This window comes from Chenopodium album, chromosome 14 (genome assembly GCF_948465745.1).
Source record: "Chenopodium album chromosome 14, dcCheAlbu1.1, whole genome shotgun sequence".
In the NCBI taxonomy this organism is placed as follows: Eukaryota; Viridiplantae; Streptophyta; class Magnoliopsida; order Caryophyllales; family Amaranthaceae; genus Chenopodium; species Chenopodium album.
In genome coordinates this window covers 15176350-15194986 of record NC_137847.1, presented here as the reverse complement: position 1 = coordinate 15194986, position 18637 = coordinate 15176350, and the positions used below count along the sequence as shown (strand labels likewise).

The 18637-nt window shown below is 37.3% G+C and overlaps 1 protein-coding gene across 2 annotated transcripts in view; it reads right to left on the bottom strand.

Moving 5' to 3' along the window:
• The window catches only part of LOC145580095 (dnaJ homolog subfamily C GRV2-like), a 30774-nt gene extending 12385 nt beyond the window's left edge, over positions 1-18389 (bottom strand). Inside the window, exons 1-11 of one of the 2 annotated variants that reach the window (XM_081637435.1) lie at positions 17277-18389; positions 15316-15549; positions 15038-15125; positions 14716-14924; positions 13361-13462; positions 13187-13249; positions 10841-13045; positions 7166-7528; positions 5091-5231; positions 3469-3861; positions 2652-3146 (exon numbers count right to left, since the gene is read on the bottom strand). In XM_081637435.1, coding sequence (XP_081493561.1) covers positions 2652-3146; positions 3469-3861; positions 5091-5231; positions 7166-7528; positions 10841-13045; positions 13187-13249; positions 13361-13462; positions 14716-14924; positions 15038-15125; positions 15316-15549; positions 17277-17756 — 4773 coding nt within the window. In that variant the 5' untranslated portion in view covers positions 17757-18389. Of the gene's footprint in view, positions 1-2651; positions 3147-3468; positions 3862-5090; positions 5232-7165; positions 7529-10840; positions 13046-13182; positions 13250-13360; positions 13463-14715; positions 14925-15037; positions 15126-15315; positions 15550-17276 lie in introns of those variants that run through there. The other variant, XM_081637436.1, reaches the window with a different exon arrangement.
• Between the last annotated feature and the right edge of the window lie 248 nt (positions 18390-18637).

Here is an 18637-nt window from a genome sequence, read left to right as displayed (position 1 = left end):
CACACTTTGTCAAGAAAGCCTTTAAAAAATTTTATACAAAAAAAAAAAAAAATAATAATAATTATAATAATAACATTAAAAAATAAAAGAGAGAAAAAAAAAGATATAGACAGCCACTTCACAAGCAAAGAAGCAGTTCTATGTTTGAGAACAAAAGAAAAAAATTATATATTTTTAAAAGGGGCTTAATATCAAGCCAGGCCTGCAATTAGATTCTTGAATCATCAGATTATGTCCAACCCCATTAAGTATCATGACTAGCATATAATTTTAATATACAACTACAATTTAAGAAAGTTAAACTAGATAAGGGCACCCATATTCAGCTCAATGCATACTGAAAAAGCATAAATCGCATGGCAAATTTAAAATGGTCATTTTTACTCGTTAATAGAACATTTAGTTTCAAAAACAGTTTAATACTGACATGCAAGACCTTCTACCAATTAACCTAGTACATTGTTTATTGAAATGTGGTCATTAATACTCATAGGTTTCAGCAATCTGCTCATACAACAGCAGACAGAGCTAAAAGAAAAAAGAAAACAGAAGTAGAGCTCACTTTTCAGCAAAACATTGAGTTTGACAGAGATGTAAATGTATCGACACAAAAGAAAATGTTGCAAATTGCTTTTAAAGGTACTCAAAAACCATGTAGAAGTCAGCTTATAGTCAGTCGCCAAATTAAATTGTACTCCCTCTGTTCTTCTATGTTCTACTTGGTTACTGTAGGTATGTAATTTTAGGAAGTTTGGAAAAGGTGTGAATGTAAGAGAAAGTTAAAAAAAAAAAAAAAAAAAAAAAAAAAAAAAAAAAAAAGGTGTAAAGAGGTGGATGGGTGTAAGAAAAAATTGAATTGAGGGAGTGTGTGGGAGTTGTGGGATAAGAGGGATAAGATGGTTATGGGGTATGCCTATAAGAGAATAAAGCAAAGCAAATAAAACAAAAAAGAACGAGTAGACATGGTGGAGTAATGAAATGACCTTCCACTTCTTATAACACAAACCATGGTCTGAGCTAGGGGTGAGAAAAATTCAGGGTACCATCCTGGAACCGGAACCTGCTCGGAACCGTGTTCTGGAACCTGGTAATAAAATTGGAAACCTGTTGCAACAGGTTTCGGTTCCGGGTAATAAAAGTTTGGACCCGGAACCTATAGGTTACCCTGTTCTAATAGGTTCCCTATAGGGGGTACACGAAATCGGAACCTATCATTTAAGCCCATATATAAAAGCCCAATATCAAACTTATAATTGAGTAAGCCCAAAAAAAAAAACCTGGCCCTAAGCTCATACATCATTTCTCATATCCTACACCAGTCGTCACCTACCTCTCTCCCTCCTCTTATTCATTTTTCATCTTATTCTTAAAGGTTTAATTAATGGTATTAATATAAGTATTTGTAATTTTGTATTAAATATACTAGAAAATGTTGGTTTGTTGTTATATTTGTATTAAAATTGTAAGCTTTTATTGTGAACATCCATTTTTTTTTATCAAGTAACTATTAAGCTTACTTTGAAAGACAGGATACCCCGTTCGGGAACCGGAACCGCAACAAGTTCCAGTTCCTGTTCCGGGTCCTGAGATTTTTACATCCTGCTACGCTCACCCCTAGTCTGAGCACAGATTGGAGACAAGAAGAATTACAGGCAGCAGTAATTTGAGGTCAAAAAGATATGTTAAGGAAAACACAGTTGGATAATCAATTTAGCATTCCCTTCTTAGATAATGATAGCTATAAATACAATACTTTACATTATTTCAATCTACAATAATATTTCACTCTCCAAATGAACCAAAACACTGGCAAAAAGATCCCCATAGTCACAAACCCAAGGAAACAATAATACAAGCGTCATATTCAAACGGTCAAATCTTGAAGTTGGAGGCCTGTAAGATTCATCCAACAACCACAACATTTTCACAATTTCCTTGAATGGATGGCCATATTTGATTTTCACCTTTCCATTTTTATCTTCATATCTCTCTTACTTATCCTTCTCTCAACAAGGTTGTAGGATCCAACCCCTTTAAAAGGCTCTTAACGGGTGGGAACTCCCTTGTGCGCCCCCCCCCCCCCCCCCCCCCCCCTCTTTCTCCCAGGCTCACACTTTCTTAGGGACTTTACTGCTAATCCAGGCTGAGTTAGACGGAACAGGGTTCCAGCCCATAGGGCCTTCTCCTTACCCCCACTCCCCCCCCCCCCCCACACAACCAAAAAAAAAAAAAAAAAAAAAACTGTTTTAATTTACTAATTCCACTATTTATTTAAATAGATGAACAGTCAGCAGAAAATACACAAAAGTGGACAAGGTATAAATTTTTTATCCTTCTTTTATCACCGGTTTATTCTTTACAATAAAATACTGACAATATCCTATACTCATCTATATTTTACGTATAATAATTGTGCCAAACCCCTGTTGTGAGAAACATTATGGGGGCAACGGAAGCAATGTAAATGTAGGAAGGAAAAAAAACTCCAAAAGAAGTAATGTAAATGTAGGAGGAAAAATAAACCTATTGTGAGACGTGAGGCAGAGGAAGTAATCAGTAATATACACGTAAAACCTTGAAATGCATTATGCAGATCATACATGTAAGTTAACAAAGACAAGTAGATAAAAGAACATTAAATCAAGAGCTACCTGCAGGCGCTCATAAGCTTTCTGGACTGCAAGAAATATTTCCCGTCCTTCAGGATTTTTGTCAGGATGATATTTGATTGCCAACTTCCTATACTGTCGTTTCAATTTTTCTTCATCAATATTCTCAATTTTCTTGGACAAGCTCCCATTTTCCTCAGAAATTTCAGAAAGGTAACTTTTTGAGGAATCTTCAGCTGACAAGTCCTCAAAACTTATCTCCAATATCTTGCAAGCTTCTTCCTCAGAAAGATCCATGGGCTTTCGTGTCAGCTCTTCACGCCACATTGCCAATAATGACTGTAGAAACTCAACATGCTCAACGATAGGCCAATTTGGAAATCTTATCTCGTCACACAAATTCCTGAGATAATAACGATGGCACCACATTTCATCCCTTAGTTCAGGATAAGTAACTGGTGGCATAGGAGCATAATCATAAAGTGCATGGCAATGTTGGGACAACTTCTGAGGAAAGTCACCAAGATGCTGCAAAACCTGTTAGAAAACTCAAAAGCTTTAGGTATATAAAATGAAAATATTACACCTCTCAGACATTAATGATAATGACCGAGTAACATAGTGATAATATGCAGATAACCTAAAGCATAATGAAATATGATAATATCAGATCAACTTCGGGAGAATTTATCAGATTTTCAATGTATAAGTAGTATAAAAAATGCAGTTAAAAAGAAAACGAGCTAAAGCATAATGAAATATGATAATATCCGATCAACTTTGGGAAAATATATCAGATTTATCAATGTATAAGTAGTATAAAAAATGCAGCTAAAAAAATACGAGCTCAAGTAATAACCTGTCGAATGAGATTCTCAGCCCTCATTTTGTGGGTCCATATAATCTCAGGAGTATCAGAATCAGAGACCATAGCTGCAGCGAATGCAGCTGGACCAGAGCGCTCTAATACATATAGCAAGGATTCTGGGAGGAGGCCACCCAAAACACTACGTTTAGCCAATGGCAATGAAGAAGATACAGCTGCTTCTTCCCCACCATGAAATGCTTGATGCACATGGGTCATGTGGAAAAGTTGTGAAATGGAATGAAGATTAGACCCAGGGTAGGCAAGGGCAAAATAAAATGTCCCAGTGCTATAAAGCCGTATCATTGCCTTAGGATTTCTTGTAACAACAGCCTTTAGCAATGCAGCAGCAGCCTCCACAATACTCGGTTCTCCAGAGAGCATAGCCTATTTAACCAATAACAGGTAAACATATTTACTGAGGATTCAGTCAGTGAAGTTTAAATTTTGAAGGATTTAACTAAAATAATATTATAGTGAAATAACTGTAAAACAGTAAATTATTCACAATAAAGCATCATTAAGCAGTATCAAACAAGAAAAGTCAAAGCAGAATGTCCTGGTATGCATCTGTATCAGTGTAAACCTCTAAAATGTTGCACAATTAATGAAGATGGATAGCCAGTGAGGTTAACGTTAGTATTTTAGTAATTCATTATTCATTTTTTTAATTCAATAGAGATAGATTGTTTGCAACCTCAAGAAAAGTCGAAGCAGAATACCATTTTACTGTCATCTATAATGGGGGGACTTGAACGATTTTGTTGTGTGCCTTCTGTTATTAACAAGGAAAGATCTCATCATCACTCACTCCTAGATTCATGTTAAAAATTTGACCAGGAGGTGCATAATGCCACAGCTGGAAGCTTATCAAAAAACTATACCCTTCAATCTGACATTAAAGCTTCAATAGGATGAAGGACATCATTTGGTGTTTGGTCAAAACAAGCCAAAGTCTTAATTTTGAGGACAAAATTATTTCAGCTTTAATTGTCTAACTGAATATTTTCACACACTTGTTTCTCCTGCCTCTACTTCATTTTCTTTCTCTTTCTTGCCTCCTTGTTCTCACTCTGTTCATATATGAACTACATGACTCCAGGTGCAATCTTAAAGCAGAGATATCTTCATACATAAGTATTAAAGCTTATCTTGCACAGTAAAAGTTAAATCCCTTATGAGTAATCAATTAAGTCAGTATGTTCTGTAATTCGATTTTTATCAGTGATTGAATTCTATTAAATCACTCAGATTAATTCAAACAGCTGTAGCTGACCCATGCTGATCTACACCCAAGTAACAGAAGCCTAAAAATATTATAATAGAGGGCAATCCAGAGCCATTCATTAAAGAATATCACCAAAAATAATTCAGAATGTGTAGTTGTACTGAGATTCTACATCTATAGCATCTCATACCAATCTTCCTGATAGATGCCATTCCATGCAATGTTGATAATATAACTATGTGTTAAGCTCATTCAGAGAGGAAAACAGGTAACAACACGCAGGACAATTGCATATGTAGGCTGATAAACATGTATCATACAGATACCAAAATTCACAATAAAGGGGAACCAAACAAGGATATGATTTGAAAAGTAAGCAAAATAATACCTGAGAAATATGCGGAAGACAACGTGGGCTTGATAAGATACGCTTCACCCTAGGTGTTGGGGTGACTATCTCACCAGCATCATCTAGATCAGACCGAGCGGCAACCATGCTATGCAAAATGGACAATGCAGCCTCCCCAACCTTTTTAAGCATATAGCAAATGGAATAAGAAATTGGCACTAGAAAGTTGAATACAAAGGCAAACACTTCATGTCCTCTTATAGTGAAGTTCAGATCTAAAACAAGTTCCAAATAATTTCAAACAGAGGCTAACATTTTCAACTCACAATTTCATCAAGTTAATTTAAAGGCTGATAAATTCATATAAGTTTAGGGCTAATAGGTTCCTATAAACTAAGGGATAATGAGTTTTTATAAACTAAGGGCTAATAAGTTGCTACAAGTGAAGGATCAAAAAGTTCAAAATAAGGTTGAAAAAGTTCAGATAAAGGTATTGTTAAAAAGAACATAAACTTATTTTCCTTAGAGTAATCCTTGAAAAATTATTTTACAGGCACATTGAAAAAGTTCAGATCAGGGTATTGGATTAGAATGAGATCATAAGATTAATACCATTACACTATTTCTTGGAAAATTATTTTACCGGCATCCTGGCTTTTATATTCCCCAATTAAAATATATATATATATATATATATATATATATATATATATATATATATATATATATATATAATAAGTGAGGATTGCATGGTATTCATAAATATGGTCATATGATAGCAAATTTTAACACCCTTTTCCCCTACGCCTCTTTGGATTGTCACCAGCACAATCTTCTTGTGATTTCAACTTTAGGAGGTATCCATAGCTAAAAGAGTGGAGAGAACTTATCAACCTTATGACCATTCTTGAATCCTTTTGCCAGTTTACCAATCATCAGGATAATAGATGACTCTTCAGATCTAGTTACATGCAAGATTTTAAACCTCTTTATTTACCTTTAAGGGGCTGCCTGGAATGGGTGTAATGAGAGGGGAAAGAAATACATGAGTAATAATTCTGGATTTTTTAAAAGTTTGGATCTAGGGTAATTAATTAGTGGGGTAACCTATTCCTTTAAAAAGGGGGTTAAAAACTACCCACCTCCCCCCTAACGTAATAATTCCCCTGTAAAAAAACACTCCACTGCTATACTGTATCTTCCTTCTCCCCTGCTATATACTCACCTCCATATCCCTCCACGGGCTCCACCCAATTGAAGCTGTTGACTGCCATAATAGCCGCCCGATGGAACCTGCTAGCCGCCACCATAGCTCATCAATTCCGGCGAATTACGAACAAGTGTCTTGAATCGAAGCCATTGGTTGAAGAGATAGTTGAACAAAAGGTTTTCAAGTGAGGTGATGCTCGTGGCGGTCTCAAATTTAGCAACGACATGGTGGTTGCTGCCGATTGCCATGAAGTGGTGGTTTTTTATCCCAAGCTTGTTGCTAAACCTTACAAAATGAATTATTACTCTCTAAATCAATACTCTAGTAGAATCTACACCATTAGATATTACCCCCTTCATAATTTCTGGAATTCCAGGCATGCCCTAAGAAGGCTAAGGTTCCCCAAGCAGGTGAAAACAGTATTGTGCAATACTAGTTTGAAAAACCAAAGAAAACATGTACGAGTAAAGTGTTTTTTTAGGGAAGAGGCACTGCTCGTTCTGGTGTAGCTATAATGCACTTCTGGCATAACTATAGCTGCCTAGCTGGGTACATGGGTTGTTATTCTGATGTAATACATAATTAAAGGCTTTTTTTTCCTCCAGATTCCTTGCTTTTGATTGGTTTATAACCTCTGATAGGAGCATAAATCCATGAATGTAGAAGTTAAGAGAAGACAAGGCCTACCAAACAGATAAAAGTAGATCTTCCAATCCATCTAAACTCAGAAATAATCTCAGAATCTGGATCCAAAACAGAAAAGACTAGCTGTTTGAACCATAAGTGAGCAAAAACTAAAATGGAGCACCCGTGGAGGAGAAAGGAATATATAAGACAGCCAAAAAAAATTACAAAAGAATCAATGGAAAGGTTTACAACACATTAACACTCGGAATAAACCTACCTGTGTAGGAGTGAGAACTGGCACTCGAACAGCCAGCGCCCACCGAAGCTCACGAATATCACGCAATTTTTTCCAATCTGTCATTCCTGATGCCTGACATTTTGTTGTCCAGTCGATTGCATTCTTTGACCACAACCTTCTAATAGCATCCTTCTCCATTGGCCCAACTTGAACACCATCCTTGTCCATGAGCGTCCATTCTTTCATGGGCTCCATAAAAGCAGTTGCAGCAATAAGGTTAGATTGCAGCGGAATGGTAGTTCTTTCAGAAGTTTCATGAACCACTGTCAGTAAATCTACAGCTAATACACATCCTCCAACCAAGACACAGGCTTCAATATTTGACAAAGCTTTCATCAACACCTGAACAAAGTAGAAATAAACATGTTACACCTTTACCACCCCTCTTCAAAAAAATATTATAATAATAAAGAAAAAAAAAAAACTAAAGCAATCACAAGATATATATAGTGATAAAAAAAAGTATCAGCGCAATCAAACATGTAAATCATTAAAAAGATTCTAACATTCTACATTGGCAAGAGAGAAATAAAAAATAAATAAAATAATAACTGAGCTCTTGACCTTATAATTCTAGAGTATAATAAAGGGGTGCTTTTTTACACCAAGATTGTGGCTTTAAAATAAATGTTTCTTGGGTTTGTTTCTTCCCAAGCAACACAACATTATAGGAAGTAAGAAATCTGCTTTCACTTGATTGGATATGCAAGAAGGTACACCAAACAATAGATACATTATAGAAGTCTTCCAAGCATAATCAAAGAAGGATTTCAAAGATAGCAACTAGGTAAAAACTAGGCATGACATATAGCACAACCAAATACCAAACAAACTCCAACAACATACTGCACGTAGATGGAATTTTTTTTTTTTTTTTTTTTTTTACACTCACAAACTTTTAAGGGGTTCTTCATTTTAATATTTATGCAGTTACTTATCAAGTCATACATTAATTTTGCCTCACACGACAAAAGCTTAAGATAAGTAATCATCCTATCCCTCGAAACACTCAAAAATAAATAAATTAGAGGATGTAGGCCATAACCAAAACAACAAAACCAAAGCTTCAATCCCAAAAAGATGGGGTCAGCTACATATACATGATTCATTGATTCGATATCATCCATAAAGATTCTCTTACTCTATTCGCTTCTACCTAGTGTAGCATGCCCTAGCAAACTCCCTTTCTTCACATCATTATAAGCTCCCTCTATTCAAGTCATCTTTGGCTTCACACGAACCAATATTATTTTAAATCTCCATCATCAAAACCAACCACCATCCACCGTATAAAGCCTTGATCACATAACTGCATCATGAGTTCATCACCACCTTGTTTACAGGGTTTTGAACTGTGACAGCAATATTAACCCACAACATCCACAAACCATACACATTGCCACAAAAGTAGTTCTCTTACAGTTGCATCTGACGTTTAAAACATGACCAAACGTAGCTGGTTTAAGCTGTTGTATCCTAACTTCAGCAACTCACACATCCATCCCAGCATCTAAAACAATTCATCTTCATAATATGATCCCTCTAAAATTCTCAATCATAAGATATCATCTGTCTGATTGTCGTCCCACTTAATTCTCTTTGAAACCTTAAACGCACAATACAGTTCCACAATGCTCTCCATTAAAGCATTCTTCTATGAGTTACACATTAGTAAATATCTTTACTTCTTTGTAAATTCCATACGAGGAACTCCTTACCATCTAATGTCACAACATCCTTGCTCCTTCCCCACCCAATAATAAAATTGCACAACATCCTAAGCCCTCGAGGTTCTAATTTTTCTTCCAACTTAAGTACTTAATATTAATCCAATCATGTTCCTACATTCAAAATTGTAGTAAAGAAGAAAGGACTTACAGGAATCGTCCATAATGTGGTATACCCTACTTCGTCATAGCTCACCAAAGCACATCTCTCGACACCTTGCTTCTGCGTTCTTTGGATCAATGAAGACCATGAGCAAGTCCTTTTAATTGTCTCAGAAGATGAATGGCTTCTATATTAGATTGGCTTGAAATAAACCAAAATTGATGCTCCAAAATAATAATACATTTCCTCTGTCTATGCTCAATCATATGCTCTTCACAATTTACGGTTTGACTCACAAGCTTTATCCTTGAATAGTCTTGTGCATATCCTTCGTTTTTATAAACAAATAACAAAGTAATTTTTCCTCTTATATCTTGGTTGTCTCCAATTCTATTTAATACCTCCACTAACCGTTCAATACCAACCTATTTTAAGTGTCTTTGAGCCTCAATTATAATACTATCTAGCCTAATTGCTATCCTCATTTTCATCAACTCAATGATTCTTCTACCTTTATTTTCTAAATCCTTCACCTCCCTCCATCCATCCTAAAAGTTGGTATCTTGAAGAAGAATTTGTTACTTGTTCACCATATAGAGGTCCTTAGCCATTACTTGTCACATCCTATGCTCCTAGCTATCCAATAAATATCTAATTCACCATCCTCAAAGTCTAGTTTGTCATATAAATCCTAACATATTTTCACTTAGCCTCTAAAACAAATTCTCTCACTATCTTTCTGACACCTTAAAATTTCGAAATAGTTATTTCAGCTCTACATTTTCCAACAGCTAATAAAGCAATTACATTCTCTATTCTACTGAATTGTTGCTTTTACATCTTTATTAGACCATTTTGTGTCCTAGTACACTGGTGGTTTACTGTTCTATTGTCCAAGAAGCTCCATTGCTACTCTACAAATACAATCATCTATCAGAGTAGTTGCACTTTACCCTATTACTTCCTTTGTTACCAAAAAGAAAATGCAATAATTTGACTAGCACGATTTCAATGTTTAACATTAAATACATAAATATTCAATTATTTTTTAATAAAAAAAAAAGTTATGTTATGAAAATTTACAAAAAAAACTAATTCAATAACATTTTAATTAATAGCATTTACTTTCTAAAAATTAGTAAGAAATATGTAGTTAAAGTTTGTATATTAGTGCAAAACTATGTTTTAATTTGCAAAATTAAGACAGCTCTATCTACCATTCTTTCCAAAACAAAGTTGATTTGAGTTGCATTTGTTCCACTTCAACATGCCACCAAATGGATAGGACAAAAGATTTCAAAGACATAAAATGCATGCTCATCACATTGTTTTTTAGATGTTTTGCAAGAAAAGACCATACACAAAGACTAATACTTTGTATATCTTTAGACTGTCAGATGACCAACATAACAATCGATAACTAACAGTTGAAAACCAATGAAATATTAATGGACTAATATGTTGCCTTAATATGAAAAGCACACGTAGCTCATTAGACAAGGGGAGTATAAGCAAGACAGTTATCATTTTATCAACGTGCAACACAGAGGGAATTAGAAAATGCATAAAACGGTGCAGAAGGTAAACAGGACATCTAACAGAGGGTAAGGTGTTAGATCATCCTCTGAATCTGTAAAATAATAGCATATAGAGATATGAACATTGAAAAACAAGCTACAAACCATACTTTGGGGCAAGATTCCCTTTTCCACAAACAACTACTACATCATAATTGCACCATTTACACACTTTAACACATGTATTTCAAGTAAAAATTTATTGTGATATACCACTACAAAACAGAAACAGTTGAAGTACATGTACCTTCAGTAGAAGAAGCAGACGGTGCCTCAAGGCTCGATCATCAGTCCTATCTAGGAGCACAGTTATATGAGCAGTGCCTTCAAAAGGTCCAACAGTGAGGCAATGCTGTTCATAGACAATCGCCATAGCCCGTGCACACAGCTCTCTAACAGAAGACCCGCCTCCACCACCAAAACCATCCAGCCTTCCCATATCACACCAATCATCAGTTTTGCCAAGTTCATCAGGTATAACACCATCCACAGTGAGCCCTACATCAGCATCACATAAGAACCTATGGTATAGAGCTCTAAAGAAAGCAACAGGGTCCCGGAGTGGAAAATCTTGTGCTCTGCCACTATTGCCAATCTCAAGAAGCAAACGGAGATAGTATTGACCCACACAAACTTCTTTAGACAAGCTAGGATACCTAACAGAAAACTCAGAGTAGTTCCATGATATTTGAGGCACATCATTTGACCCAGCCATATTCTCAGTGGTTGAAACTCCAGGAACTATATCTTCTGTACGCTCCTTCTCCACATCCAGATTATGAACCTCTGCCTGCAATGATTCCCTAAGCTCTTGCCGAGTACGTTCATTCCAGATAAGATCTGCACGATTATGATCAAGGCTGAATGCTCGCCAAAACTCAGGCCAGTTAAGCAACAATCTCCCAGATCCAACTGGTGCGCTCTCTACAACAACCTGAGCAGGAGCAGGAACCCCTGAGTTCTGCAGCCCACCCACATTCACATCGGAATCAGCTGAATTTGAAGCAACAGTATCAAAAGGACCATTATTGGCTGATTGACCATCAAATGGAACATCAGAACCTATATGACCATGTTCTGGAGCAGAAGGGGGCATATCAGCACTTAGGTTTTCTCTTGGCTGAACAGGCGTAGAATGCACTCCAGCATGCATCTCCGGTATAGGTCTCTGATCAAGGACCGTATTGGCATCTGTCTGCTTTGCAGTATCATCAATATCATTGGTATCTGCAGATGTCATGAGATGCTCCTCGGTTATGGAGGATTTCACAGTCCGTCGCTTCCTCTGTTGAAGTAGTCGTCTCTGTCTCCGACTGATTGATGTGCTTAATGGATCATTTGAATCTTCAACTTCCTCACAGCGTGTATGTAGATATGCCACAAGCCCTGGCGGCAGGACTCTTGACAATAAATCAAGAGCAGGTTGATAAGAGTCAGCCCAGAGAGCTACAAGCTGTCGACTAATTTCACGCCTTTCACCTACAGGTAGGAAAAAAGCATGCAACAAATGCCTCAACAAAGCACCATCACGCAAAGCAGCATCACGCATGGATTCAGCAGCTATGGCATCTTCCTCAGCTATTGTGCGCATGAGGACTGCAACTGTCTCCCTCACACTTTCGGCAGGATGAGCAAACAAGGCAAAAAGGCGACGCCGTAAGCCAGCAACTTGTCGCAATAGTTCAACAAACACAGTATACTGAGTTGTTTCTCCATGAGGCTCACAAATCATAGCTTCCAAAACCTCAACTACTGCCATAGACAGCAACGGTGAAACTGACATGGGTTTCAATCTGTTCACAAGGATGACTACATAACTGTGATGGGCAAACAAAACTGCCTTTGTATGCATGAAAGTTGCATGCCTCTCCCCTTTGGTGTCAGTCAAAGCACTTGTGTCGCCAGGACCACCACCAATCAATAATGCAACAAGGGTAGCAGCTTCAGCAGCTACGCCTTCAGAACCATTTCTAAGCAGACCCATTATTCTTCCGACAGCCGCGGGAAAAGAAATGACATGAGAAGCTGCACTTTTTGAAGCCAACAATCTACGTAGGCATGATATAAATCCAGTAATTGTCGCAGCTGCTTTGGGAGAAGGTGGGGGCAAGGGTGGGGACTCTGGAGGAAGATTTGGTGTGGCAGGCAACATTGTTATTAAAGCCATCAACGTCACTTCTGGTACATCAATGTTTGGAGGCACTCCACTGTATGGAATACATGCATTGAATTCCCTAATTCTGCGCCATAGCTTAGCTCTTGAACCGGGAATAGAACCGCCTTCAGCAACAGCATCTTTGGCAGCAGCTGCAAGGTGTTTCAAATGCATTGATGCACTTTCAATATCAGCAGCAGGATGCTGCAACTTCAGCAGATGAACTCTCCCACAAGGTGGGTCAATGCGATGACCAGGCATTGTTAATCGTGGTAGAATTGGCACCGCACACTGAACCTGCTCCATTCCAGAAAAAGGCTCTTCTTATCAAAACTATAATGTAGTTTACAATTTCTTACAAATAATAATATTTGTTACTGTAACTTTTCACTAATTAGACTCAAAAGCTGTTAATCAAGAAAGAACACATCTACCTACTTCAGTCTGCAACAGATCACGAACTGCAGCAAGCAAGCTATCACGAGATGTGCTTGAGTAGACCTAGCAACAAAAGGGGTCAAGAGTTGCTATGAATGTGATTATGCAAATGCATCAGCATAAAAAAATTTACAAAATTATCACAAAATTGTACAAAAAACATTGTGTTCTCACATGAATTGGGCAACCATCATTAAATTCAATTGCAAACATCTGTGGCTCTTCAGCGAACCGGACAAGAGCACTAACAGCAGATAATGGACGAACGATGACAGCCTGCACACATCAACATATACTCATGTTGCATAATATAAACTTGCAATTAGTGAAATTTTCCACATCCAAATCAAGCAAAAAATAGCATGCAAGATACCAGAACTCGAGTTCAATTAATACAAACTATACGCAGTAAATTTCTAGAGAGGAACAGCTTAAGGAATAAGGATATTTTTTACTAACTTTGTGGTTGCTAGGTTGTGTTCTTTTTCATTTCCTTTCCCAGATTGTTCTAGATGTGTCTACCCAAAATTTGCCTTCCCCCCCCCCCCCCAAAAAAAATAAATAAATAAACCCCGCCAAAATTTTTACCAATTCAAAGTGCTGGGGTAGATCCTATACATTGGCATCATGGAAGGCAGAGATGGGAGCATCATGTAAAGTGGACAAATCATATGATTGTGGAAAACTGACACAAAATGATTGTTCCCTATCCAAACATCTTTCCAAAATCTAATGGGATGGCCATTCCCAATCTTGAAACTCACAAAAGAAAAAAAGGAGGTGTTTTGTTTCCATAGGGTAGAGGGAATGAAAATAAGAAAAGCATATAAGAAAAAAGGAAAGAAAACCCCAACTTTCACATGTTTGTTAATACAGGAGAAACAGAAAGAAAAGAGAAAAAAAAAACATTATCCTTCTCTCTCTTGGACAATGAAGAAGATTGGATGGCTGTTGATTGCCGCTCTATTGTTGAAGTTCATTTTTGTTGTGGGGAGAGAGAGGGAGAACTACCAAAAGGTTGTGGAGAATGAGAATGGGAAACCTTAGGGGGTGAGGAATGGACACAAGGATGAAGGCAAAATGAAAAGAGGGTAAACTGGTAAAGGGAATGACAAAAGTGACCAACAAAACAACACCAAAGGGAATTTGTTATTTACATTCCCCTTTTATAAAGATCCCACTACTACTACTACTACTATAAGTATCTTACTTATCATCATTATGTCATTTTTATATATATATATTTGAGCTGCAAATATGAATACATTCTGAATCATTCAGGGTTTTACCTCGAAAAAACATGCACTCCTTCTAAAGTAAAACAAAGTGAGCAAAAAATATGGAAGGCATAAGTGAAATTACAATATTTATAACATGACAGTGGACATCCCATGATCATTGATCAACGACACATGTAAACAACATCAGCTGGCTCATAAAGCAGGATATAAATGGAAAATCAATGAGTAGTTTATAAATTCATGAGAACTTAAATGCTACAATATATAGCTTTACTTCCAATTGCATACCTCATAATTATCAGGCCGCCTCTCAACCAGAGAGACTTTTGTCAGTATCAGTTGACGTGATACAGCATCGCCATAATCCCCTAGCCCTCCTCTTGGCCCAATCCCTAAACTCAAACTTGGAAGATTTACAGTTCCATGAGCCGCAGTTCTGAGTCTTGTCACCAACCAACCCCCACAGGGAGTTTCATCTGCTCCAACCGCCTCTTTAGCTGCAGTTTCAGAGAGAGGCAATGTCAAGAAAGAGGGCAGGAGGCAGAATATAAAGTCAAGAAGTAAAGAGATAACACATCAGACGCTTAAATCAGGAAAAGGAAAAGCCTACCCCTTTGCTTAATATACTCGACAGCAGAGAGCAATTGCGAACTATCCACAGAAAGTGATACCCCAACCATGGTTTTTGCAACTTTTGTCTGCACAAATTTTATCAGCAGATAAAATCAGTGAAGTAAGCATTAAAGAAACTCATACAATCAACATTTTTCATATCTCAGAGAGTTAACCCCTACCAAGGGCATCTGATTGCCAACTGACCAGAGATTCTAAATTAAGGTAACAGCAAGAAGCAATCATGGGAAAATGCAGCTAAGAAACCATGCATACCAGGTTTGATATTATCACATTGGTTGATGTCCCAGAAGCAGCTTGAAATGCTTTTGACTTTCTTCCATATAATGGGCAAAGCACAAAACCACCATGCTCACCACCTTTTCTTCCATAGGTATCAGACAGCAGAATAACAGCAGGGGAGTTCATATCTCTGAAATCTAAGCACCAACGAAGGTTCCCAGAATTCAAGTCAACAAGTTCAACTCCGATTGATGTAACCCTTATTTTCTGAATAGAGCCAATGCAATACAAAAAAATGTAAGAAAACAAGAGTACAATAACATTTAAAAGAAAATTATACTCAGATATAAAACAATACAAAGGAGTAACTACAATTATTGAGAAATATCTCCGGGATTATTAGTGTTGCAACTTGCAAGCAAATAGCATTTACTTCAATTCATCATTCTAAAATGATAGGTTGAATTTCTCCATGTAGGTCACTTAAGCTCTAAAGTGTGCTTCTAAGAGTGACCCCTAGATTAAGTATTTTTTGAAACCCTATCATTGAAAAATGTCCATTTAAATGTCTGAATCAGTCGTGGTGAACATAATTCGATTCAAACATTCACAAATACAGCCCTACTTTATCATCACAAATTGCAATTTATTTTTAAGAGGCTTACATGGTTTATGAGAGCTGCATAAGAAAAGGGGGGTTAATAGATACTATGGACCAGAAAGGGTTGATAAAGAGATGAGGAATCATTAAGGAAAACAGGCATTGACCAGCAGAGCTCAGATGAAGGGAGCGAGAATTAATATCAGAAGAGTAGAAGGAATTATTCCCTACTTAGTTACCCTTCCCTTCTGCACTTTTAAGAAACTGGCAAACAAGTTGGGTTAATACCCATGAATCCAGTCTGTTGGGTTAATAAGCTTAATTTTACAGTCATGAAACAAATATAAGATGCCTCCACTAAATTCATCCTAAAAGAGTGATGAACCTAGAAATCTAAAGCAAGTAAAAAGTTTTTTAAAAATATTGCTCTTGCCTGGGGCCTAGCACACACCAGGCCCTTTTAGACAAGTGTTCACTCTTACAAAACCAAGAATCCCTAAACATTGATAAAGAGAATATATGCATGGCGTTAACCAACAGAAAATTCAGGTCCTTAACAGGCTACAAAAGCAAGAATTCACAAGATTAAAGAAAGGCCAAGTCCGCCCAAGTCAACAGATCTACCCCACAGTTAAATGAAAAGTGTATGCCATAAGCCAGTCAGTTCATTCCAGCCACAACACCTATTTTTTTATTGCATTGATAGAGTAAAAGGCATGGACACCAATCCGCCCTATAGAAAAAAGCGACTGTCACACGACGTTCTAAACCCAACTCATGTGGGTGGACCATGGCAAAAAAAGAAAAATATAGCATGCATAGTATCAACATAGTTCATAACATTGACGGCCAAAAGAACATTCATCTTCTAGTCTCGCACCATCGAACCAACGGAAGAAATTTCAGATTTGCAAGTGCAATAGGAGAAATGGAGTATAATTCATCACCTAAACAAAAAATGCAGGGTAGACAAGAAAGTTGCAAGATTTCAACGCAAAAACAAAAAGAATCCTCAATAGCTGGTCACTCCAATAGACATCCACATAAGTACATAATATAATAAGAAGTTAAGCACAATGGAAGAGAAATGACAGTATTTGACCTTGGAATCTAAAATTTATCAAAAGTGTTGAGTTCATTGAAAACTAATGTCATAGTGAAGTCTTTAATTTATCACAAGTGTTGAGTTCATCCAATTAAGCATATAATTGTTTCATACAGCAATTTATCTAACACTCTAAGAAGATATGACATAAGCATATAATTGTTTCATACAGCAATTCAGCTAGATACAATACATAATCAGCTCATAATTCACACTATCCAACAAGAAACCAGTACAATTAACCCAAACTAAGGCATAACAAACCAAAGTTAGAACAATGAAACTTACATAAGGAACCCACTCGGAATTCCGCCTCCGAAGATGAAGCACAGGATACTCCGCCACAACACCAACCTTAATACCCTTAATCCTATACAACTCAGTCAAAATACTAGCTCGAAACCTTGACGAAAACTTTATAGACTTAAACTTCCCCTTCCCATCAGTCCTAACACTCAAATTAAACTCAACAGAGTTCTCATCACGCCCCAAAATCGGGGACGCCCCTTCGAAATCATTCGCAACATCATACGAATTCGTAACCAACAATGTAGAAGGATCAAGCGTTATGATACCCACATTAGACAAGCACAATATCCTCTTGTACCGCCCTCGCCACGAATGCTTGATCACTAAGTACCTAGCCAAGTACTCAGGCTCCTCAGCAACAGGCGGGGCGGAAGACGAAGGCGGCACAGCAGGTTCCGGGTTACGGTGTTGATCAGCAGTGGTGGTGGGTGTGGCGGAATGTCGGCTAACAAAGTCCATTTGTGGAAGGTATTCTAGAGTATGAGTTTTGGGGACATTTGAGCGGAGAAACCAGAACCCTAAACCGGCATTTGCCGGTCTTTGACGAGACTGATTCGCCCCCAGTTCTTCTGATTATACCTCACACGATTAATCTTCTCCAGGTTTATCGATTCACAATTCAACTCAATACAAATTCAATCACCAATTCCAATCCCAATTCCAATTCCAATTCCAATTCGAACTCCACCATTAACAAACGACGATGATGAAGATGATGATGATGATGAAATTGAGGAATTCTTGAATGTTAAACCCGATCAAATTCGATCGAGAAATCAAATTGGAAGCAGAAAATGAGTGATTTGGAAGTGGACGAAGAGGAGAGAGAAAGAGGAGTTGAATTGGGGTTGAAAAGAGGAGATCGACAGTAGAAGAGAGAGAGAGAGAAAGAAGGGCGCCAGGTAAAGGGGGCCGGCAGCGTTGGTGTCGCCAGCTCTGTCGAAGCGAACTATACAATGAAATATTGATGCGGAAAATTGGCGAAGTGGGTGTGCCTTGGTGGTACTAGTGTTGGGAATTTGGGATGATGCTACTAGATTTTTTGGAGTTTGAGAAGGTTGCTAAACAAAAATGTGGAAAGGTAGTTGCAAACAAATTGATGGTGAGAAGGAAATTCACATTATTTTCATGATATATGATATAGTCCTAATAATAAAATACAAAATCTTTTTCGAAACATAATTTTCAACATCTAGTAATCAAAGCTGAACAAAAAATAAATAGTTGGTCTTCAAATACAGTGTCAAAAGTTGGTAAGACCGACTTTATCCAGAGTAATTTGGAGGCGCTACCTTCTTTTGCTATGTCAACAGCTCGCCTACCGAAAACTATTACTAATT